General features: G+C 36.1%; 1 protein-coding gene across 1 annotated transcript; it reads right to left on the bottom strand.

Annotated features, from left to right (window-relative positions):
• Positions 1–1,472: 1,472 nt before the first annotated feature.
• On the bottom strand, positions 1,473–23,673 carry LOC141554117 (uncharacterized). The gene is made up of 5 exons (XM_074285694.1): positions 23,601–23,673; positions 22,834–22,905; positions 12,006–12,132; positions 11,213–11,299; positions 1,473–9,694 (listed from the first exon to the last, which is right to left on the bottom strand). Exons 2-5 carry the CDS (start codon positions 22,867–22,869, stop codon positions 8,298–8,300), a joined length of 1,647 nt encoding a protein of 548 aa, XP_074141795.1. The 5' UTR covers positions 22,870–22,905; positions 23,601–23,673; the 3' UTR covers positions 1,473–8,297.
• Between the last annotated feature and the right edge of the window lie 2,145 nt (positions 23,674–25,818).

Raw genomic sequence — 25,818 nt, 5'->3', positions numbered from 1 at the left:
TGCCCATGTGGGTCCTTTTCCCTTTTTTATTTCTTTGGGATACAGACTCAGTAGAGATACTGCTGAATCAAACAATATGCACACTTAGAATTTGTGTATGAATTCTCTAACTTTATTGCAGCAGGTAAGGTCTCCTTCTTAGGAAAATTTTCAGTATGCAAACAGTTATTTTCCTTACTCTGAAATTAATTAAATTTCTGTTTATGTCCTGACTCTCCTGTCTCCAACCTGCTTTTTGTTTGGCTCTAGACACTCACAAGTTAGAGACCAGTTCTTGTCTGGTTGACAAGGGAGATATGGAATAATTTGTCAGACTTATGAATAAAGGAAGAATTGATGGACAAACAAGACTCATGGATAAAAGAATTTATGACCAAAGAAGAAACAGAGAACATCACAAGAGGCAACATGCATAATCTTGATTGTATGAAGTTAAATGTTTTCCAGAAACAAAATTAATATAGCCAAGATAAGAAAAGCAAGAAGCTGAGAAAAAAATGTTTGATAAAACTCATTTTTCAAACATATAGAGAATAAAGTCAAATATATAAGAATATGAACTATTTCCCAAATGAAGATGAAATCAATACTATCTATAGCCTATATAAGAATGCTCTAAACCACTATCATTTAGAAAAATACAAATTAAAACAACCTTGGAGTACCAAATAACACCTATCAGTTTGTCTAATATGATAGGAAAGGAAAATGAAATATTTCATGAAATGTGGAAAAGTTGGAACACTAATTAATGCATTCCTACAAATTTGGATCATGTGAACTGATACAGCCATTTTTTTTAACTTTGAAAGAGTAGTGTTAGTAGTTTTAATAGGACAATGGGAATAAAAGTCAGATTACACAAAGGTTACAGAGATGATTAGTGGGTAGGAACACAAACCCATTAAGTATAAAACAAAAAAAATAGCACATTAACACTCTTAATAAAAGTAACTTCCTTGAGCAATTTGGAATTATGCCCAAAGGGCTATCAAATTATACATATCTTTTGATCCAGCAGTGTCACAACTGGGCTTATATCCCAGAGATCATAAAGGAGAGAAAGGGACCCACATGTGCAAAAATGTAGCCTTCTTTGTAGTGGCTAGAAACTGGAAACTGAGTGGATGTCCATCAATTGGAGAATGGCTGAGTAACTTATGGTATATGAATGGTATGAAATATTATTGTTCTATAAGAAACAATCAGCAGGATGATTTCAAAGAGGCCTGGAGAAACTTACATGAACTGATGCTAATTAACCAGATCACTGTCCACAGCAATAGCAAGATTACACAATGATCAATTCTGATGGATGTGACTCTTTCCATCAATGGGATGGTTGAGACCAGTTCCAATGATCTTCTGATAATGAGAGTCATCTGCATGGAGAGAGGACTGTGGGAACTGAGCGTAGTTCACAACATAGCATTTTCACTCTTTTTGTTTGCTTGCATTTTATTTTCCTTCTCTCTTTTTTTTTTTTTTTTGTTTCCTTTTGATCTAATTGTGTGTGTGTGTGTGTGTGTGTGTGTGTGTGTGTGCAGTAAAATGTATATGCATGTATTGGATTTAACATATTTTACCATGTTTAACATATATTGGATTACTTGCCGTTTGGGGGAGGGGATGGAAGGAAGGTAGAGGAAAATTGGAACACAAGGTTTTGCAACAGTCAATGTTGAAAAACTGTCCATGCATGTTATGAAAATAAAAGGCTATAATAAAAAAAAAATTAAGTAACCTCCTTGAGAACAGGATCTATTTTTGTCTTGAACCAGTCCTGAAGTCAAGAAGATCTGAGTTCAAATATGACCTCAGACACTTAACACTTCCTAGCTATGTGACCCTGGGCAAGTCACTTAACCCCAATTCCCTCAGGGGAAAAAAAGAGAGAGAGAAAATAACTAAGTTAACCACAGTAGATCATCATAAAATATTGCTATTGTTGGATCAATGTTTTCCTTAGTTTGCTCATTTTACTTTGTATCAGTTCACTGTTAAGTATTTCTAGGTTTTTGAGACTATCCACATTTCTTGTAGCACAAGAGCACTTCAACACAATCACGTATAACCTGATTGGCCATTGCCCCAACTGATAAACATCCCCTCAATTTCTTCTTGCCACCACTAAAAGAGCTGTCATAAATATTTTTGTTCATATAGGTCCTTTTCCTTTTTTAAATCTTTTTTATGATATATTCCAAGTAATGAATGGTATTGCTAGATTAATGGGTATATGCAGTTTTGGTCATCATTTTGAATTCCAACAATGCATTAGCATCTTAATTCTCCCATCCTTTCCATATGTCATTTTTCCCAGTCCTATTAGCTAATCTAATATCTGATAGGGGTGGGGTGGCAGCTCAGAGTTGTTTTAATTTGCACTTCTTTAATCAAAAATTTTTTGAGCATTTTTTCATATGACTAAAGATAACTTTGGTTACTTTGTCTGAAAACTACCTGTTCATATCCTTTTGACCATTTGTGAATCGAGGAATGGCCTTGATTTATATAATTTGACTCATTTTCCTATATATTTGTGGTCTTTATCAGAGAAACTTGATGTTTTTCCAAAATAATAATTACTATGTATTTCTCTCCATCCTAATTTCTCCCTCCGCATGCTACTCCCTTTCCTTTCACTCTGCCCATTCTCAAGTGTTTTGTTTTTAACTTTACCTCTTTCCAATCTGCCCTTTCTATCAGCACTCCCCATCCTTATCTTCTTATCCTCATTTCTTAATGTCTCATATAGTTATGAGCTTTCATTTGCCCAATTCTAATTTTAAGAAATAATGTTTTCAGTGATCTATCTTCTTTTGGCCATTTGGCCAATTCTACTTTTAAAGATTTTTTTCTTCAATGGATCTGTGTACTTTTCCCCCCACTATTTAAATTCTACTTTTTAAAGAATTCTTGTCTTCAGTGAATTTTTATATATTTTTTCTAATTGGCCAATTTTACTTTTCAAAGCATCTTCTCTTCATTGGATTTTTGTGCTTGCTTTTTTTTTTTTTTTTTAAACCATTTGGTCTTTTCAAGTTGTTTTCTTCAGTATATTTTTTTTAATATGTCTCCTTTACCAAGATGTTGACTTTTTTCATAATTTTCCTGTATTATTCATATTTTTCTTTCCATTTTCCCCCCTCTACTTCCCTTGATTTTGAACTCTTGCTCTCTTCAACAACGAGCTGATTCAGGCCAATTCCTGAATTTAAGAAAGAGCTACTTGCATCTAGAAAGATGTTTATGGGGAGTCAATATGAATCACAACATAGTATTCTCATCTTTTTTGTTGTTTGCTTGCTTTTTGTTTTTTTTCCTCCTTTTTTTCCTCTTTTAGATCTGATTTTCCTTGTGCAGCAAGATAAATGTGGAAATATATTTCGAGGAACTGCACATGTTTAACATATATTGGGTTACTTGCTGTCTAAAGAAGGGATAGGAGAAAAATTTGGAACACAAGATTTTGCAAGAGTGAACCATGAAAACTATCTGCATATATCCTGAAAATAATAACCTATTATTAAAATTTTTTTAAAAGAAGCTTTGATAAATAGGTTTAGCTTCTTTAGAACTTACTGTTTACTCAGAAAAAGAGGGTGGTTTTGAGAAGATAATACCAAAGGAAAATATGGAGGAAATATATATGAAAGAATTGAACATTTAGCATATACTGGATTGCTTGCTATTTTAGGAGAAGGGGTTGGGGGGCAGAAGGAAAGGAGAAAAATTTGGAACACAAAGTTTTGCAGGGGTGAATGTTAAAAACTATCTTTGCATATATTTTGAAAATAAAAAGCTATTATTTAAAATTAAAAAAAAGATAAGATTCCTGGCCACATCTTGGGTTATATGCACAAATGTTCTCCTTTCTCTTTCCTCAGAGAATTGGATTGGATACTAATTGTTTATAGCAAATACTTGCTTAAAAAGAAAAAAAAATCTCATTTTTGTCTCCAGCCACAAATCATTATAAAAGTGCAGACAACAAATAAATAGGATTTAAGGATAAGTAATGTCAGTTCAGCAAGTAGGATGAAAAAGGGAAAAAAATGTAAAGTGGAAATACATTACATCAACTTTCAATAGCAAGCAAAAGAACAACATTCTGCCTTGGCATATTACTCCATAAGAGCACTGGTCAGTTGAACAATTTATGAGTGGACAACTACACATGAATATAAGTTTTGAACAACACCTTTCATATGCTATCAGCTCTTCATATCTTTTCTTTGCTCTCTATAGCTTCCAATCTGGCCCCCTTTCTGTCAGGGAAAAACTATACTTCCCATTAGTCTTCTTACTGACAAGAGATTAAATATCTCCCATCCTCCATTGTTGGGAAAGAATGCTCTTAGACAGATTCATGAATCAATAGGTAAACATCTGCCTGTGATCTGTTGTGAATCACATTCTGCACATATTACTTATTTAATAATGGTCACTTGGGAAGGTCAACTCAATCACTTCCATTCCCTCCCCCTGACCACTGCAGGGCAGGGATTTTTGGTGCTGAGTCTCCCATCTTTTTTGCTTTCCTATCCCCTTTAGTTCCCTCTCTTCAAGTTCTTCTCTGGTAATATGGGGATAGAGAAGTGTATATGCTCAAAGTATCTCCTTTATTTGGTCCACCACTGCCATTCATCTGAATTTCTTTCCCTACTTGTTCTTGCTCTCTTTGTCTTTATTCTGAATGTAATGGTGGTCTACACATATTCTTTCTCAGGATGTCTGAATATACTTAAATTTCACTATAAAAGTTTCACTATTATTTAAGCAATTACCTTTTTATCTCCGTTCTCTCTCCCTTATTGGAAAAAAAAATAACAAAAGTATAACCTCATATATAGGAACAAAATTAATTTCCACATTAGTCACATCTCCAAAAAGAGATGGGTAGCATGCTTATCTTTAGTTCTCTGAAATCATGATTTGCCCAGGACAATAATGTAAAAAGGAACTCTCCATCTTTATAGGTCTAAGTAACTTCTAGACTGTGATTTCCCCATAAGAATGAAATTACAGCTCAAACCAAAACAGACATACAGGCAGTTCTCTTTTCTAACACATTCTTTATACAATTAGCAAACTGATATTCCTAAATCATAGGTCAGACATGTCATTTTGGTGCTTTCTGGCTACCTCTAGGATAAAACACTAACTCTTCTGTTAAAGCCCACCAGAGGATGACTCCAGTCTGTCTTTGCAAGCTGAATATATTTTGACTGCTCAGCAGAGGGTGAGAAGATGCTTCAAGATCACTGAAGGGGGCTGAAGAGAGCAGCCACTCCAGAAGCCAAGCCACTGGGACACTTGTGGCTGAAGGGACAAGCATGGGTTTGTAAGTGATGATTTGTAGATCATTTCCCCTCCTTAAAGACCAGGTTATCTCTTCTAAGACTGTTCCAATGGTTGCAGAGCAACTTCTGGTTAGTGTATTTGTCACTCAACAAACCTTGAATTACCCTAAAGCCCAAGTTTGGACCTCCACAACTGACTCCCTTTGGACTCTGCATCAATCTGGCTAATCTGAATTAGCAGGCAGATTATTGGGATTCAGGTAGGCAAGCAGAAATCTTAGACTTTTTCTTTCTGCTTCAGAAAGACCAAATTATCATAATTCAATAATCTGGTCCATATCATGGGTAATTCCAAATTTTTTCATCCTTCAAAAACATATTTTTAATATTCTTTTAAAAATTTTGAGTTTAAAATTCTCTAATTCCATCTCTTTTAAAACCCATTGAGAAAGAAAATAGTATATCAATTATATAAGTGAAATGCAAAACAAAAGTTCTATATTAGTCATGTTGCAAAAGAGAAAAAGACAATAAAAAATTATGCTTCAATTTACACCAAATTCATCAGTTCTCTTTCTGAAGGTGGAAAGCATTTTTTCATCATGAGGCCTTTGGAATTTCCTTAGATCATCATCTTAAACTAGCTAAGTCTTTCACAGTTGATTAATATTACAATATTGATGTTACAATGACCTCCAAGTTCTGCTCACTTCACTCGGCATCAATTACTATAGGCCCTCCCAGGCTTTTCTCAATGCCCCCCTCATCATTTCTTATGTTGTTATTGTTGTTAAGTTGTACAATTGTGTCTCACCAATTGAGGGTTTTCCTGAGAAAGATGCTGGAATGGCTTTGCCATTTTCTTCTTCCATGGATTAAGACAAATGGAAGTGGAGTGACTTTCTGAGGGAAATACAGCTAATAAGTGACTGAAGCCAAATTTGAACTCTGATCTTCCTACCTACAGACTCAGTGCAATATCCTCTGACCCATATAATATTCCCTTAGAATAATAAACCAACAAGATTGCACATATTTAATCTGTATCAGGTTGCTTGTTGTCTTGGAGAAAGAGGAAATAAGGGAAAAAATTTAAAACACTTAGTTTTACCAAAATGAATGTTGAAAACGATCTTTACTTGTATTTGAAAAAGTAAAATATTATTTTAAAAATTAAAAAAAACACAATTTGTTCAGTCATTTCCCATTTGATAGCTTATCCACTCAATTTCAAATTCTTTGTCATCACAAGAAGAACTGCTATAAACATTTCCATACATATAGGTCTTTTTCTTTTTTTCTTTGATCTTTTTGGGATAAAGATCTAGTAAGGGGATTGCTGAATCAAACAGTAGGCATACTTTTATAGCTTTGGGGGCAGAGTTCCACATTGTTCTCCAGAATGACTGGAAACTTGTAAATTGTGCTCTAGAGACCTTATTTTTTTATATTTCTTTTAGAAATTATTAAATTTCTTTTCAGTCATGTTAGCCAATCTAATAGGTGTGAACTGGTATCTCAGAATTGTTTTTATTTATAATTTTCTGATCAATGGTGATTTAGAGCCTTTTTTTATATGACAATTAATAGCTTTAATGTCTTCTAAAAATTCCCTTTTCATATCCTTGACCACAATAAGAATCTCATTCATTTTTTTCATATGTGTCACTAATTAGATAATATAGAAAGTTAAGTGACACAATGACTAGAGTGCCAGCCTTAGGCTCAGGAAGAAAGTATATCAAATCCAGCCTCAAATACTTATTAGCTGTATGACTCAGGGCAAGATATTTAAGTCTGTCTGTCTCACTTCCACATCTGTAAAATGAACTAAAAAAGGAAATGGTAAACCTGTCCAGTATCTTTGCCAAGAAAACCCCAAAGAGGATTACAAAGAGTTGGCCACAACATAAATGATTAATTAGATGATAAGGCATAAGATGACCTTAAGAGAATTATAGTTACTCATGCTCATTTACCTGAACTTAGCCAAATTTCTTCATTTGATAGTAAGAACATTGGGTATAAATCATATCCCAATATTTTGTTTTAATTAATGAGATTCCTTAAGATTCACAATGGCTACCCTGATGAATGAAAAGTCAGGAAAATCACTCAGAACATATTTCCTCAAGTAGGTAACAATTATATAGCACATACCATGCTCACCTAATGGCCAAAAGGTAATTCATACTCTTCTTACATGCCATATGCCAGGGATCAAAGTTAATACCACAGTTTCTAAATACCACTCAGTAGCCTCTACCCAATCAGCATAACGTCTCACTCCCTGAAGGTCCATGGAAGGATAAACATTTCTCCCATTAGAGTGGAGCTTCTTAAACTTTTTATGTGATCCCGGGTATATCCCAGATATATCAAACACTATAATTTCATGACCCCCCCCCTTCAGTTATATGACCCATATGGGGTCACAACCCATAGTTTAAGAAACTTTGCATTAGAAGATTCCACAGAAAGGAAGGATATCTCTCTATCCCATGGGGGCTAAATAAGTACTTTTGGAACTTCTTCTAGAGACTGAGAATTATAGTCTATTTAGCTAGGGGAGTTTCCCATACTCCTTACATTCATAAAGAATTTTGCCAGTGTAAATTCTCTGATGGAATTAAAGCAGAATCCTCAGCCTAAAGACCTTCTTCCCATATGCATTACACTCATAAGATTACCCTACAGAATGGATTCACTGATCCTCAGCAAGCTGTGTCCTCAATCTAAAGGTCTTCCCAAATTTATTATATTCAAAAGGTCTCTCTCTAGAATGGATGCTCTGATGTTGAGTAAGTTCTACCTTCAGGCAAAAGATCTTCCTTCACACAATTTGTTCAAGGTTTCTCCCTGTATGAATTTTTGACATTGGCTAAGTTCTGGGTTGTAGTAGCAAGCCTTTTTGAACTTTTTATATTCATAAAGAATCTCTCCAGTATGAATTTTCTTCTGCATTGTATGCTGAGCCTTTCTCCTAAAGGTCTAACAATATACAGAACATTCATAAGATTTCTCTCCAATATGAATTCTTTGATGTTGGATAAGTTCTGAGTTGTAGGAGAAATTCTTCCCACACTCCTTGCATTCATAAAGAATCTCTCCATTATGAATTCTCTGATGAATATAAAGGTGTGTCCTCTGTCTAAAGAACTTCCCACATTCACTACATTCATAAGGTTTCTCCCCAGTATGAATTCTCTGATGCACAGTAAGTTGTGTCTTACTCCTGAAGGCCTTTACACACACAGTGCATTTGTAAGGTTTCTCTCCAGTGTGAATTCTCTCATGTTGAATAAGATCTGAGTTGTAGGAGAAAGTCTTTCCACACTCCTTACATTCATAAAGAATGTCTCTAGTATGAAGTCTCTGATGCATATAAAGGTGTGTCCTCTGTCTAAAGAACTTCCCACATTCACTACATTCATAAGGTTTCTCTCCAGTGTGAATTCTCTGATGCACAGCAAGTTGTGTCTTACTTCGGAAGGCCTTCCCACAGACAGTACAATCATATGGTTTCTCTACAGTATGAATTCTCTGATGTCGAGTGAGATCTGAATTGTAAAGGAAGGCCTTCCCACACTCTTTACATTCATAAAGAATCTCTCCTGTATGACTTCTCTGGTGCAGGTTAAGATGCACCTTCCTCTTGAAAGCCTTTCCACATTCACTACATTTATAAGGTTTCTCTCCAGTATGAATTCTTTGATGTTTAATAAGATGTGAGTTTCTAGGGAAGGCCTTCCCACATTCGCTACATTCATAAAGAACATTTCCAGGATGAATTCTCTGATGCACAGTGAGTTGAATCAAGCTCCTGAAAGCCTTACCACATTCACTACATTCATAAGCTTTCTCTAAAGTATGAATTCTCTGATGTTTAATAAGATCTGTCTTGCAGAGGAAAGTCTTCCCACACTTCTTACATTCAAAAAGAACCTTTCCAGGATGAATTTTCTGATGCAAGGTAAGTTGTGTCTTCCTCTTGAAGGCCTTCCCACATTCACTACATTCATGAGGAATGTCACCAGTATGAATTCTCTGATGGACATAAAGGTGTGTCCTCTGTCTAAAGGTCTTCCCACATTCATTACATTCATAAGGTTTCTCTCCAGTATGAATTCTCTGGTGCACAGTGAGATTTGCATTCATGCTAAAGGCCTTACCACAGACTGTACATTCATAAGGTTTCTCTCCAGTATGCATTCTTTGATGTCGAATAAGTTCTGAATTACAGTGACAAGTCTTTCCACACTCCTTGCATTCATAAAGAATCTCTCCAGTATGAATTCTCTGGTGCACACTAAATTGTGTTTTACTTCTGAAGGTCTTCCCACATTCACTGCATTCATATGGTTTCTCTGAAGTAAATTCTTTCTTGCCTGAAAGGAAAAATACAATGCTGATTAATCCTATCTTTTCCCCCTTTCACAAGGTTTCTAATCTTGGTGCTTTAGAGCAGTTCTCTTGACTTCTCATTTGAGAAATCTAGTCTCAATGATCTTTCCACTAAACAAACAAACAAATAAATAAATAAATTATATTCTGTGAAAGTATGAAAATTCCAACTTAACATATGTAAATGAATTGTCTTAGGATGAAACTACCTGGAAGTCCTTATACAACTACAACTGTAAATAGCTGATATTTGAATGGCATTAAGAATGAAAGACTGTCCATAAAAAAAGTAGATAACTTTGAGTGCTTGCCAACATATCCTTACAATCTGGAGGGAATATAGGAAGTAAAAACACTGGACAGAAGGAAAAAGAGTTGACGGGTTAGAGGAGAAGAGATAAAAAGAGACATAAAATAAACAGAATAAAAAAGAAATATAAAGAAAGGGGGAGGATCACATCAGACAATTGTTGCAATAAATTTGCTCTAAAAATCCAACATATCTACTCTGTGTTGAACTGATTCAACATTTGTAAAAGTAACATCCAATTTCACAAGATAAATTATCAAGACATATAAGAATTTTTCACAAAATAAAAAAATTAATAATCCACCTGGCACTCAAAGAAATAAAAATGAAAAAAAAATTGAGGTATCATCAAATAGCCATCAGATTTTCAAAAATACTTTAAAAGGATAATAAATGTTGGCAGTTATGTTGAAATAGGTACTTAATAAGCTGCTGCTACCACATTTTTGAGTGTGAAAAGCAACATAGGAATTTAAGCAGCACCTATAAAATTTTTCATATCCTTTGACCCAATGGCCTCACTATTAGATTTGTATACTCAAAATATTATTAAAAGCACAAAGCTCTCTCAATATGTTCACAGCAGCTTTTTGTGAAATAGCAAAATATTGAGAAACTATGGGACCAAAGATGAGGTTAAAGCTGAACCAGTCCTGACATGAATGTATATTACTGTGCCTTTATAAACATAACTTCAAAGCATAAAGAAAAACAGGATGACATATAAAAGATAGAATAATGAAAGGGAAATTAAGTTATGATTAAATATTTAAGAAGTAACAGCAGCAAAGCAACACTGAAAATATCAGAAAGGTATTCAGAAACAAAAAGGACAAAAAGGATTAATATTTTAAATAATGTGCTTTTATTTTAAAAGGGAGAATGAATTTATGCAAGAAAGGCAGGAGAATGCCAGCTTAAGAGAAGGTAATTTTCAATTCATTGAAGAGAAATAGCAACTTTGTACTGAGGCAAGAACTTCTTTGAAAAAGGAGGTACATGTGAGTAAAGACATATATAAAAAAGTAAGTTGAGTATAAAAATGACAATGTAAAGTCTCAGCTCTTTTCAATAGGCTTGAGAAACTTTAGTTAACATCACCTTGTCCCACATTTTACAAGAACTTTGAGCTAAAATGACCAAGAGAGCTCTGATTGGCAATGACCCATCTCCTTGATTTCTATGTAGTCACCTGGACATCTCCTGCTTGGTTCTGACATCCAAGATACTTCTTTTTTTTCCAATTGGTAGATCACATCTGGTTTGGAAACTGCAAATCCTGTTCATTGAAAATAACAAAGTGCTAGAGACAGTCATCTAAGACATCATAATAAAACAAACATGAAATATTCCTTTCAATGCTAAGCAGAAAGGGTGCATAAAGTATCTTGTACCATCAAGAGCACTATGTTAGTTGATTTTGTCTGAAAATCTTTAATTTTTTTAGTGAAGGAGAGCTCAATGAGCAAGTTGGAAGGAGAAGTAAGGTTTTGTTTTGTATTTTTGTTTCTTTGGGTTTTTTAAGTTGTCAGAATTTGGAAGAAAACTGACATTAAACCAAGAATTCATAAAACTTAATAAAAGAATTCTAAACTAGATCAATCTCTGAGGAGAAAAAAATATGGGAAGGCTAGCAAGACCCCAAGAATAGTACCACTGAAGAATATTTTACATTATGTAACTATGGATTACAGAGTAGGACTTAGAAAATACAATTCATTTGACTCCTCACTTAAGATACTGGAAAATAATACCTACATTAGGACTACCCAGAAAATCTTAGATGTGAAGCAACAGAAAGAAAATTCATTCTCAAGAAAAACAAATGAAGGAATCTAATTTACAGGCATACTAAGTAAAGACTTTTACTCTGGAAACAGGAAACACAAGTACTCTGTCTCTTGAATACAAGAGGATAAGGAATATCATGTATGCCAAAGGATATATAGGACATATAGTGACTCCAAAGGGGTAGCTGTTCTTACCCAAAGAGACCAAGTTTCTATAGTTCTCCAACATCACATCCTTGTACAGCATTTTCTGAGACGGATTCAATTGTACCCACTCCTCCCAGGTGAATTCCACAGCCACATCTTTAAATGTCACTGATTCCTGAAAGACCAAAAATAATTACATTATGAAGTTTGAATACAAACGTCATGTCTGTAGGGATTATTTCATTTACATATATTCATAACCCAGTACAGTGACCAGTGCACAGCAAGCACTTAAGAATTTCTCTCCCATTAGACTGTAAGTTCCTTCAGTGCTGGGTTTGTTTTTGTCTTTCTTTGTACCTTCACTACTTAGCACACTGCTGGTACCTAGTAAGTGCTTAATTTTTTACTGTTGTTAATGGATCCAATGATATTTTTTTTTATAACACACACCAATGATTCTTACTTCTGCCCTCTGAGCTCAAACAATAATATGCCTAATTCCATTTCTACTCACTAAAATAAAACAATCAAAACAAAATAGCTGAAAATAGCTATCATGTGGCCCTATATCTTCTCTTCCAGGTTAAATACACCCAGTTCATTCAACCAATAGGCCTGATCTCCTTTCTTTATGTGGTACTCTGAAATTAACAGTGTAAGGAATGGTGGGAGGTAAAGTTTCTGTTTCCCCAGATGTTGTAACTTGGCTATAAGAATAAGGACCTGGTATTTTGGCCAGCTTTAATTCAAAAACCACGACATGACAGACCATCCACCTCCCCTCCTCCTGTCTTCCCTTTCCTCCCCTCCACAATTCAAACTTGGGTCGAAGTGCTGGTGCTACTGTGCATGCTTAATTAGCCTTATTAACATTAACTTCTCCTACTGGGAGAACATAGCATGCATCCCATTATCAGGGAGGGAGGGACATGTTAAGGAGTGTATGTAGAAAGTGTATAAGGGAGACCAACCAGGATTCTGAAGGGAGGAGCAGGACTAATTTTAGGGTCCCAGAGCTTGCTCCAGCTTCCATATCAATGCATGAGCTCATTAGAGTTGCACCCACTTCTTGCAATAAACGAAATAAAGCTCTCTGTACTCCATCTCTGAGTTGTCATTTCTAACAATATGATTATGTTCAATGCTCCCAAAGCCAAAAGAGCAATCGTGAGGGAAGACCGCAGAGTGGGTCAGAAAATGCCACAGTCCCCAGATCTCTTCCATGAACAAGACAGAACATCATCTCAGGGTAAAATAGAGCATCAAGATTAAACAAGAGCTCTGCTACAACAGTGCTCTCCAGGACACCTAGGGAAGACTTGAATAGAGACCAGGGCCAGGGTTTGGCCCAAGTGAAGCACCAACCTATCAGGAATGTCTCCTCTGAAGCTACCAGAAACAAGCCCTGGGGGTAGCTGCTTTGGGAGCAGCCTCAGCCTCAGCCACTGGAATTCTCACCTCACAGCAGGGGATGGCTGAAGGACCCTCTGTTGCCCTATGTGGACCAAATAGGTCTGGCTTATGGCCAACCACAAGCAGCAGCCAGAAAATGCCTTAGCAGAGTAGCAGGGAGGCTGCTAGCTGTGATTTCTTATAGGAGAGCTAATAAGAAACATTTATCTAAAACCATCAGCAAGCATGATTTGTAATGGGAATAAGCTAGAAGCCTTCCCAAAAATAAAGTATGAATAAAGCAAGAATGTTCACTGCCACCAATATTATTCAGTACAGTTTTGTAAATCCTAGCAATAGTAATAATGGAAGAAAAAGAAGTAGATGAAATTAGAATAGTAAATAAGGTAATAAAACTATCTCTTTTTTCAGATGATATATTTGGAAAATCCTAAAGACTCAACTAAAAAGTTAATTGAAATAATAATATCAGCAAAGCAGCAGGATATAAAGTAAACTTACATAAACCATCAGTATCCCAATATACCATCTATCTATTTATCTATCTATCTATCGACACACATAATATTGCAAGAAGAGATAACTAGAGATACCCCATTTAAAATAGAGACAGTATAAAATCCTTGGAAACACACAAAACAAACCCAGAAAACTATATGAACAAAATCATTAAAAAAAAAAAAAAAAAAAACAACCTTTGTATAAAAAAATAAAATCAGATTTAAATAAATGGATAAAGGTTAGGCAGGACCAATATAACAAAATTTGTGGAGGGGAATTTAGAAGTATTGAGCTGAATTCCTGATTTTTCCTTTTATCTTGGCTCCACTTTTGAAAAATCTCAAGAATTCCAACTCAAAGTCCAGAACTGAATAGATAATTTGGCATTCAAAAACAAGGCTCAAGCAAAGCATATAAAGGAAAATATGTAAGAGAATTTATAATGTACTTAATATAATCACATTGTTTATATTCCTTCATGGAAACTATCCTTTGTAAGGCAGTTAGAATTAGTCTATTTAAAAATACAACATAGTATGAGTTTATTATATCTCATAAACAAAAGGTGAGAAAGAGTGGTGTGCTGAAAGAAGGAAAAAGGAAAAAGTAGAAAGGGGAAATTTATCTCTTGAAACAAAGATGCAAAGAAGAATTTTTAAATATAGTGGGAAATGGGGAGGGAACTGGTCCAAAGAAAAATCATATGTACATACTCAGTTGAATATAGAGACCTATCTTACTTAACAGGCAAGTGGAAAGGATAAAAACAAATAGAAAAGAATAAACAGAATACTATAGAATGAAGGGAAATACAGAGCTCATAATACATAAATGGGGTGAACTACTTCATAAAATAGCAGCAATAGGCAAATAGGATTAGAAATCAGAATCTAAAAACATGTCATTCCCAAGAGAGACACTTGAAATAGAAAGATATAAAACATTAAAATAGTGGAATGGAAGCAAATCTATTATGCTTGAATTAAAGTAAGCAAAGAAATGGAGAAGTACTAATTAAAAAAAAAAAATCAAGGCAACCACATTTTGCCAAAAGGTTGCTGTTTGTTCATCCTTCATTTTAGAAAAGGACCAATGACATTAGGGATAATTGGTCTCATTCTCTCGCAAAGTCACTAAGCCCATAAGTTAGGAGACGTCTGGCCCGCTCCCTAATTTAGTTCATCTGCCAAAGCTTTACCAGGCCTGGCCACTGTGCCCATGACAACTTCTTGGAGCCAGAGTTAGAGGGCAGATGGACCCTAGAGGTGGGTGTGCAGCCTTATCAGTTCTTCCCAAATCCTCAACTCAGAGGTGCTAATTCCCCCTGAACACTCCAAAAAAAATGCCATAATGTCAGTATAAACATATATGTTTTTCTTAAATAAAATATGTACTTATTAAATAAAAAGATAAATGCTTTTCAGAAGAGCTAGCTAATAAAATTATCCCAGTGCCCTAACATTCTAGAACCAGGAGGTAAAATAAAAACTGAAAGAATCCACTGATCACTCCTTAACGAGACCCCCAAACCTCCCAAGAATATTATAGCCAAATTTTAGAGCTTCAGCAACAGGAAGAATATACTGCTATTAGTCAGAAAGAAACAATTCAAATACTATGGAGCCACAATCAGGACAATACAAGATCTAGCAGTTTCTACATTAAAGGGCTTGTAATATTATATTCCAGAAAGCAAAGAAGCTAGGATTACAACTAAAAATAATCTACACAGCAAAACAGAATATCTTTCAGGAGAAAAAAGTTAATGCAATAGGAAATTTTCAAGAATAGCTGATGAAAGAAGGTGATATCATAAGGGACTTATTAAGGCTTATCTGTTTATATTCCTACATGGGAGGATGATACTTGTAACTCATAACAACATTTTCATTATTGTGGCAGTTAGAAGGCATACATACAGAGGGCACGGGTGTGAGTTGAATATGAAAAGATCATGTCTTTTTTTTAAATAATGAAATTAAGGGAAGAGAGAAGAATGGACTGGGAAGAATGGGAAAAGGAGAAGTGAAATGGTGCAAATTATATGCCATTAAAAAAAAAAGAGACAAAAAAAGCTTTTATAATGGAATGGGAGAAGAGGAGTGAGTGAACTTTACACCTCATCTGAATTGGCTCCAATAGGAAATAATATACATGTTCAATAGGGATATAGAAATCTACCTTAACCTGTAGGAAAATAAGAGGGGAATGAGAAGTAGGAAGGGTGATAGGTGACAAAAGAGAGTGCATATTAGGGGAGGGGAGTGATCTCTATCTTTTCACACAAATAAAGATCTAAGCAATGGGTGAAATATTAATTGTCCATGGGTAAGTTGAGCTATTAAAATAAAGAGGACAATTCTACCTAAAATAATTTACTTGATACCAAGCAAATGATCAAAAGATTATTTTATACAGGTAGAAAAAAATAAGAAAATTCATCTCAGAGAATAAAAGTTCCAGTATAATAGCAACTGAATCAATGAAAAAAAAATGTGAAGGCAGATAGCCTAGCAGTACCAGATCTCAAACTATATTACAAAGCTATAATCATCAAAATAATCTGGTGCTGGCTAAGGAACAGAGTCATATATCAGTATAAAAGATACATAATATATAGTAGTAAAGATCAATCTGAGAAACAGCAAAGATGCATTTGTAACAGATGCTCATCTAGTGATGATGGTGGTTTAACTCTCCCTTTAAATGGAAGAGTTAACTCATTTAGAAGGGAAATATACAGGCTGGGATCTTGCAGTTTTCCAGTCAACATTTCAGCAAAATTGCTAATTTTGTTAGTAATGAAGAAACAACAAGAATTTTTATATGTATTTAAAAATGTTTAATTACTAATACTCTATAGGTTGTTTTTTGGCTTTTTTTTTTTGGATAGAGTAAAAATTCTTTCTTTCTTTCTTTCTTTCTTTCTTTCTTTCTTTCTTTCTTTCTTTCTTTCTTTCTTTCTTCCTTCCTTCCTTCCTTCCTTCCTTCTTTCTTTCTTTCTTTCTTTCTTTCTTTCTTTCTTTCTTTCTTTCTTTCTTTCTTTCTTTCTTTCTTTCTTTCTTTCTTTCTTTCTTTCTTTCTTTCTTTCTTTCTTTCTTTCTTTCTTTCTTTCTTTCTTTCTTTCTTTCTTTCTTTTTTAAATATTGGTTCTACCAAGCATATAAATGAATGAGTTTTGGGGACAAGAATCTGACAAAACCTGTTGGGGAAACTAGAAGGAAGTTTGGCAGGAACTAGGGAAAACCCAACTTCTCGCACAGTATAACATAATAAGATGAAAATAGATAAATGGATTTAGATATAAAGGGTGATACATAAATAAGTTAAGGAAGCATGCGATATTTTGCCAATCAGGTCTATGGATAAGGGAAGAATTTAGGACCAAACAAGAACCTGAGAGCATTACAATGGATAATTCTGATTATATTAAATTAAGAGTTTTTGTACAAACAAAATGAATACAGCCAAGATTAGGTGTAAAACAGGAAATTGGGAGAAATTTTTACAGCAATTTTGGCCCACTTCTGAAATATACAACAAACTGAGTCAAATTTATAAGAATACAAGTCATACCCTCACTGATAAAGGTCAAAGGATATGAACAATTTTCAGAAGAAATCAAAACCATCTTTAGTCTTTTTAAAAAAATGTTCTAAGTCACTAATGATTAGAAAAATACAAATTAAAACAACTCAAGATCCACCTATCAAATTGGCTAACAAAAAAAGAAAACAATAAATGACTGAGGGGATATAGAAAAACTAGGATACCACTGCCTTGTTGGTGAAATTATGAACTAGTCCAACTATTGGAGAATGATTTGGAATAACACCTAAAAGGGTATACTATAATATATGTATAACCTTTGACCCAGCAATAACACTTCTAAGTATTCCGAAGAGATCAAAGAAAAGGCAAACAACCTATTTGTACAAAAAAATATTTAGAGCAGCTCTTTTTGTGCCAGCAAAAAATTGTATATTGAAAGGATGGATGCCCATTAGTTGAGAAATGGCCAAATAAATTATGGTATATGATTGTGATGGAATACTACTGTTCCATAAGATATGATAAGCAAGATAATTTCAGAAAAACCTGAGAAGACTTATATGAACTATTGCAAGGTGAAATGATCAAAGACGAGAGATTATTGTACATAGCAATAGCAATGCTATTCAATGACCAACTGTAAGACTTAGCTATCCTCAGCAATACAATGATACCAAGACAATTCTAAAAGACTGATGATGAAAAATGCTAACCATATCCAGGGAAAGAACTGATGGACTCTGAAAGTAGATCAAAGTATACTTTTTTGGGTCTATATTTCCTTCTGCAACATGGCTAATATGGAAATATTTTGTATAACTTCACATGTAAATCCACATGACATTTCCCTTTTTTTCAAGAGGGAAAGCATGGGAGATGATTTGGAGCTTAAAAATGAATATTTAGCATTAATTTTACATGTAATTGAGAAAAATTTAATTTAAAAAAAAGTTTTCTGTCAGTTTTTACTGGGTAAATTATTCTAGATTGAAATCCTACTAATTTTGCTTTATGGAATATTATATCCCAAGTCTTATATCCTTTTATTGTGTGATATCTTGTGACACTGACCTGGCAAGTCTGGGTTTTGGCTATATCATTCTTGGAAGCTTTTAATTCTAGGCTCTCTCACAAAGTGATTGGTTTACTGAACTATTTTCCTTTCAACTTTGCCCTCAGCTCCCTTTATAATTTCTTGAAATATGAAGTCTGGGTTCTGTCCTATGTTCTCAGTTGGAAAGCATTCCTTCACTACATAGTTTTTTTTCTAGTATGAATTCTCTTCTGCATGCTAAAGTTTGCCCCCACCTCACTACATACGTTACATTCATAAGTGAACCTCCTGATATTAAGTGCTGCCTCCACATACAGAACATTTTAAAGATTTCTTTTTAGTATGTATTCTTTGATGTCTGAATAAATTCTGAGTGGTAGTAGAAGACCTTCTTAAACTCCATACATTCATAAAGAACCTCTTCAGTAAGTGGTATCTTCCTCTTGAAGGCCTTCCCACATTTATTTCATTCTTAAGGTTTCTGATAGGCAGTCTCTGATGTTGAGTAACTTATGAATTCAGGAAGACCTTTCCACACATATTTACATTCAAATGTTTTTCCTTCAGTATGAATTCTGATTCACACTAAAATTTGCCCTCCTATTAAAGGCCTTCCCAAATACAATAATTTCATAAGGTTTCTTTCCAGTTTTAATTCTTTGATGTCAAATCAGTTCCCAGTTTAATGGATGTCTTTCAAGAACTTTAGATAAAAAGACTAGATTTCAATAGGAAACTGACACCAAACTACACCACTCTAGAGAAGCATAGAAAAGTAAATAGAAAAAAAGGAATCCTATGGAAGTGATAAATTAAACTGTTAACATGAAAAGACAGATTATGTCTGAGAACATCATTATTATAGCAGTAAGACACAGCGGGCAAGGGTATGAATTGATAATGTTAGAAGGATCTCAAAAACAAAAAGAAGTATACATTTGGAGAAGGGAGAAGTAGAAAATGAGGAAAATTGTCCTACATAAAAAATTGTCTGTGCAAAAAGTATTCTTACATTGGAGGCAAAAATAGATAGGCAATGCTTGTACCGCACTCTTTATCTGGTTCAAAGAATTAAGAATACAAATAAACTCAATGAAGTAAAGGAATATATCTTACCCTGTGGGAAAGGGGATAAGAAAAAAGGGTGGAGCTTGATTAAGGGAGGCACAGTGGGAAGGAAAAGAAAAAAAAAAAAAAAAAGGCTTGAGGAGAGATACTATTTAAAAAAAAAGGGGGGGGGGGGACCGGAGGAGAGAGAAGGTTAAACACAAGAAAATAGGATGGAGAGAAATATACCCTAAGTTATCATAACTGTGAATATGAGTGGAATGAATTCACATATAAAATGGAAAGAGAAATCATAATGGATTAGAAACCAGAACTTAACTTTACATGAAACACACCTGAAAGAGAAATATATACACAGTTAAAATAAAGGGTTAGAGCAGAATGTTTCAGCTGAAGTAAAAAAATTTTTAAAAGTAGATATAACAATCATGATCTCACACAAAGCCAAGCAAAAATACTTAATTAAAATAAATAAGCAGAGAAACATCTTGATGAAAGGTTGCTTGGATAATGAGTAATGTTAATATTAAATATATATGAATCAAATGGGCATAGCATTTAAATTCTGAAAGTAAAGTTAAATAAGTTACAGAGGAAAGATATTAAAACCTTGCTTATGGAGGACCTTAACTTTTCCCTCTCAGAACTAGATAAATCGAACTATAAAATAAATAAGGAATTAAGGAGATAAAATTTTTTTTAAAAGTTAACTGGAAGAAAAAAAATTGGATTTTTAGAGCAATCTGGATGGGAAATGAAAGGAATATATCTTTTCTTGGCTGTTTATGGCATTTTCACATGAATACACCATGAATTAGGGTATAAAAAGCACTTAGACAAATACCCATAAATGGCCCAGAATGCAATGAAAATCATGTCAACAAAGGGTCTTTGAAGCAGACTGAAAATAAAGTGAATGTTATGGACTTGGCTTTTTTCAACAAGGAGGTGATTCAGGGCAATTCCAAAAGACTTGTGATGGAGAAAGTCATCCATATACAGAGGGAGGGTTATGGGAATTGAATCACAAACATGGTAGTTTCACTTTTTGTTGTTGTTCTTTAACTAACTTGTTTTTTCTTTCTCATTTTTCCCCTTTTTGATCTGATTTTTTCTTATTCAGCATGATAAATGTGAACATATGTTTAGAAGAAATACATATATTTAACCTGTTTTAAGGAAGGAAGTAGAGAGGGAGGGAGAAAAAATTGGAACACAATGTTTTTCAAGGGTAAATATTGGAAACTATTTTTGCATGTCTTTTGAAAAATAAAAAGGTATTATTATTTTAAAAAAGAAAACAAAGTGAAAATTAAATGATTTAATGATAAAGAATAAAAATAAATCAAAAAAACAATCAATAATTTTAGTAAAGATGACAGTGAGATAACATACTACCTAATATTTATAGGATACATCCAAAGAAGTATTCATATCAATAGATACAGAATCTGGTAAGGGATAAGAAAATAGAGTAGTTGATCAATGGAATAGATTCGGCATGCCAAAAACAGAAGTAAATAATCACAGTAATCTAGTACTTGTTAAACACAAAGATTCAATCTTTTGGGGCAAGAACTTAATAAGTGATAAAAAACAAAGCAGTCTGGCAGAATAAGCACAGGCAAATAATCTCCTATTTGTGTACCAAAAGAAGGTCAAATTCAGTTGATAATCTAGACATAAACAGTGAAATCATGAGAAAAGTAGGGGAGCATGGGATAGTTTATCTATCAGATCTATATATCAGAAAAATTTATGACCAGACAAGAAACAGGAAATAGGCATAATTTTGAGTCCATGAAATATAAATATTTATATGAAAACAAAACCATTGCAGACCAAATAAGGCAATCAGGACAACATAATTTTTATATCAAGTTTCTCTGGTAAAAGCAAAATTTCACAAATACAGAGTGGAGCTAAGCCAAATTTGTAAAAATAAAAGGCATTTCCCAACTGAAAAATGGTTAAAGGAGCTGAACAGGTACTTATAAGAAGAAGTCAAAGCTATCAAGAGTAATATGTTACCTTCTGAATCCAATTCTTCCTGTGCAACAAAAAAATTCGGTTCTGCACACATATATTGTATCTAGGATATACTATGACATATTTAACATGTATGGGAATGCCTGCCATCTAGGGGAGGGAGTGGAGGGAAGGGGAAAATTCGGAACAGAGGGGAGTGCAAAGGATAATGTTATAAAAAATTATGTACAGTACATATGTACTGTCAAAAAAAAGTTATAATTATAAAATTAATTTTAAAAAATATTTTAAAAAGAGAGAAAAGCAAAAAAAAGAGTAATATGAAAAATGTGCTTTAAATCATTAATAATTAAGGAAATGCAAAGTAAAACACCTCATACCTTTCAAACTGGCTACCATCATAAAAATAAAAAATAATAAGTGCTGGAAGGGATGTGGAAAAATAGGGACACTACTACAACTTGATAGTGTGGAGAACTGCTTCAAACATTTTGGAGACCAATTTGGAACTATAGCCCAAAGAGACTAAAACCGTGCAAATCCTTTGACCTAGCAGTATTACTACTATGGCTAAATGCCAAAAAGATGAAGAAAATAATTTAAATGTATAAAAATGTACAAAAAAATCTTTACATCAGGTTTTTTTTATTTTTTGTTTTGTAATGGCAAAAGATTAGAAATAAGAGATGTTTATCACCTAGGGAATGGCTGAATAAGACATGGCATGTGATTCTGATGGAATACTACAGTGCACTAAGAAATGATAAAGTTCAGGAAAACCTGGGAAGACTTTTAGGAACAACAACAACAACAAGAAAAAAAGTGAACTGAGCCGAACTAGGAGAATTCTGTGCATAGCAACCATAATGTTGTAAGCTGATAAGTGTGAACAACAAAGCTACCCTGATGAATACAATTATGCATGAAATTTCCACAGACTGAAAAGTGAAAAGAGAACTGAAGAATTCTGAAAGAGATTAAAGCCTATTTTCGCTTTCTTTTATTTTCATTACCTTTTATTCAAGATGGCTAATGTTTTTGATTACTTAAGTGCAATAGGTGTCCTATTGCTTGACTTCGTATGTAGGTGAGGAGCTAGAAAAGATTCTGAAACTCAAAACTGTAAAAAAAGAAATCTATGTGGTTTTGTGGAGGGGGAAGATAAGTAGAAAAACTATACTATGTTTTAGCTCTAAAGACGTCACTGAAGGCGGTCATTTCTAGGGTCACAACACGGGAGAGAAACGCCCGCTCCCCCCAGATCTGGTTTTTAGGGGAGAAGCCCCGGGCACTCACCTGGCAGGGCGGGGCGCTCAGGAGGACTGGAGCCATTCCCTCAGGGGAAGAAAAGAGGCCTCCGAGGCAGAGCTGGGGAGAAAAGGAGACCGTGAGAAGCCGGCCAGGTGCCCGTGCGCCCTAAGCAGAGGCTGGGAATGCCCGCTCTCCCGGAGCTGGACAGCAGCCCGGGGCAGGGGGACGCTGTCTCCAGACCGACATCTCTTTAGGGACCAGGTAGGAGATCGGACCGAGATGATACCCTGAGGCGGAGAAACTGGCCCCAGGGACAGCGGAGGCTTTCGGGAGGAGGGGCACCAGGGCTGGTTCGGCCCCACGGGAGCCTTCCCTAAGACTCTTGGCCCTTGGGGGAAGGGCTGAACCTGGAGTCAGTCACGCCCCACACACCTTGGGGCTCTCCATCCTAACCCTGGCTCGCAGTGGGACCCCCGACTGCCTCAGTTTTCTCATCTGCTACAAGCAGAAGGAAATGGCAAATCACGCTGCTTTCTTTGACAAGAGATTCCCGGGTGGGGTCACGCACACGCAGTAGAGGGCGCTTGAACCCCCTCCTCCCACGGTGCTCTCCCACGCACTCCGGCTCTCCGGTCCGTCCTGGAGTCGGCGACGCCCCCAGACCTGGAAGTCCCCGGAGGGCTTCTTTCGCCCCGGGATGGACGTCCCTCCCATAACGTGTGCTCCCCAACCAGAGCCCAGCGCTCCACCCGTGCCCCACCCCCGCGGCCGGGCTCCGGCCAGGCAAGGCCCGGCTCGCAGCGGCCGCTCACCCGAGGCTAGGTCAGCTCCAGGCAAAGAAGGGAAAAAGCACAAATCCAAGCCAGAGAGTTGAGAGGGCGGGACGGAAATGACGTAAGAGGCACGCCCATTCTCCCTCCCTTGAACTGGAAAATGCTCCTCTGGTGAGCAAGGTCTTCTGGGAATCTTAGTCCAGAGCTGCTGCCTTTCCTGCGCGTTCCTGGAACTCGGCTCCGGGACAGTCTCCAGCAATCCGCGGCACTGAACGGGTCCGTCTCCTAGTAAGGGTGGGGAGTGCCCGTTTGCAGTTCTCCGAGCCCGGCCCGGCCTGGCCGCGCGCCGACTGTGGGAAGAGGCAGAATGGGAGAAAAGTGAAGGCATGAGCCTTTCATCGCCTTTCGTCCCGAGGCAGCGGGAGCCCCGCCGTGGTCCCCGGAGCCGGGCAGTGGCGTGGGGGCTCCGGGAGGAGGCGCTCACCGCGGGGGTCCGGAGAGGAGTTTGCTGCAGCCCCACGAGCCCCAGAGCTCTGAGAGGCGCAGCGGGCGCGGGGCCTGAGAAGGGACTGCAGGGAGGGGCGAGCTCCCGCCCAGGAGAAGCCCCAAGACTGGACCAATTTGGAGGAAAGAGAAGTGAAAACTTCCTGCGTGAGATGGTGATGGAAGAGTTGGAAACCCATTCGTGGTTCTGGACGTGCCTGTGGATGAGGGGATCAGCCGAGTCCATGGCGAGAGATCCTTCAGAGGAGTCAGCCCAGGACAGACAGGAGCCTCCCCAAGGGGAAGTACAAGGACACCCAGTGCCATTGAGGAAGAAAACCCCAGGCCTCCTGATGGATGCACAGACTACCCCGGGGCTTTCTTCATGGGCAAGGCCCGCCGGCTTCCATCTCCTGGGCTTGCAGACATAGCTCCTGGCCAAGTCTAGGTCGTGTTCAAAATTTACCCTATCTCCTTCCTCAGATCATTGAGAGCTGCTGATTTTTTTTTTTTTTCTGCAGCCAAAACTCATTATAAAAGTATAGAAAGTAAATAAACATAGTCATTTCACCAAGCAGGATTCTCCAAGATAAAAAGGAAGTGAAGTTTTAATTCACTCAGTTTACCTACAAGTAGAACATTTCTGTCCAGTCCTGACAGATTGCTTTAAGTAGGTTATACATAATTTACAAGAGGCTTCAGCCACTCTGGATTATATTACTTTACTATCAATTCTCCAACCAGTTCCAAAGTTCCTATTCCCTCTACCCATTATAGCTTCCTACTCTCACTATCCTTTGGCCCCTCCTTCGATGGGGGAAAATTAAGTTTTACTTCTTAGTAGTCTCCTTATTAATAAGGGACTACACATCACTTTCAATAATTTTAAATGGATTCATGAACTGATAACTATTTAAATGCTGCAGCAAGAATCTGTACAGGTGACATATTTAATAAATGATCACTTGGGAGGGCCATTTGAATCTCTTACTTTCCCTCCCCTTGTCCACTCCAGGGATGCTTATTGGTGATGCTCAAGGCCATTCTGCCTTCCCATTTTATTTCACCTTTCTCACTTCCCTCTTGTGTGTGTGAAAAGCCTAGTTTGTTGTCGCAGAGGATGGGAAAGAAGCGTATATGCCCAAAGCTTCTCCTTCACCTGTCCACTACTGCCGTTCTATTTTTCCTACTATAATTTGTAATTCTTTTGTTTATTCTGCATGTAATGAAGCATTTTATCTCAGGTGCTGGCATGCTCTAAAGTCCTAGCTGTAGAATTTTTCAATTTAAAATTTTACTTTTATTTTTAGCAGTTTTCCCTTCTATCTCAGTGAACAAAAGTCAAGAAAAGTAAAATCTTTCTATCATGTATACATAGTCCAAAAAAAGTCTATTTCCATATTGGTCACATCCAAAAATCAAGTTTCACTCTGTATTTTAAACCCATTGTCTCTGCAAGAGATGAATATCCTTATTGTCAGTCCTCTTGAATCATGGTTTGCCAAAAACAATAATCTACAAAGTAATTGGCTATCTCTGAGTGTGGGTAACTTTTACATTCAGTTCAGCCTCAAACAGGCAAACAGGTGGTTTTTCTCCTTTCCAACACATTCTCTGTACAATTAACAAAGTGATATTCCTAAATCCTATGTCAGCCAATATCATTAAGTTCCAGGGATCCAGTGTTTTTCTTACTGATTAGAAAATAATAATGCTTTCATTAAAGCCCACTAAGCCTATATTTACAAGCCGATAACATATGTTTGCCCAGCAA

This window comes from Sminthopsis crassicaudata, chromosome 2 (genome assembly GCF_048593235.1).
Source record: "Sminthopsis crassicaudata isolate SCR6 chromosome 2, ASM4859323v1, whole genome shotgun sequence".
Classification (NCBI taxonomy): domain Eukaryota; kingdom Metazoa; phylum Chordata; class Mammalia; order Dasyuromorphia; family Dasyuridae; genus Sminthopsis; species Sminthopsis crassicaudata.
This window is presented reverse-complemented; position numbering and strand designations above follow the sequence as displayed.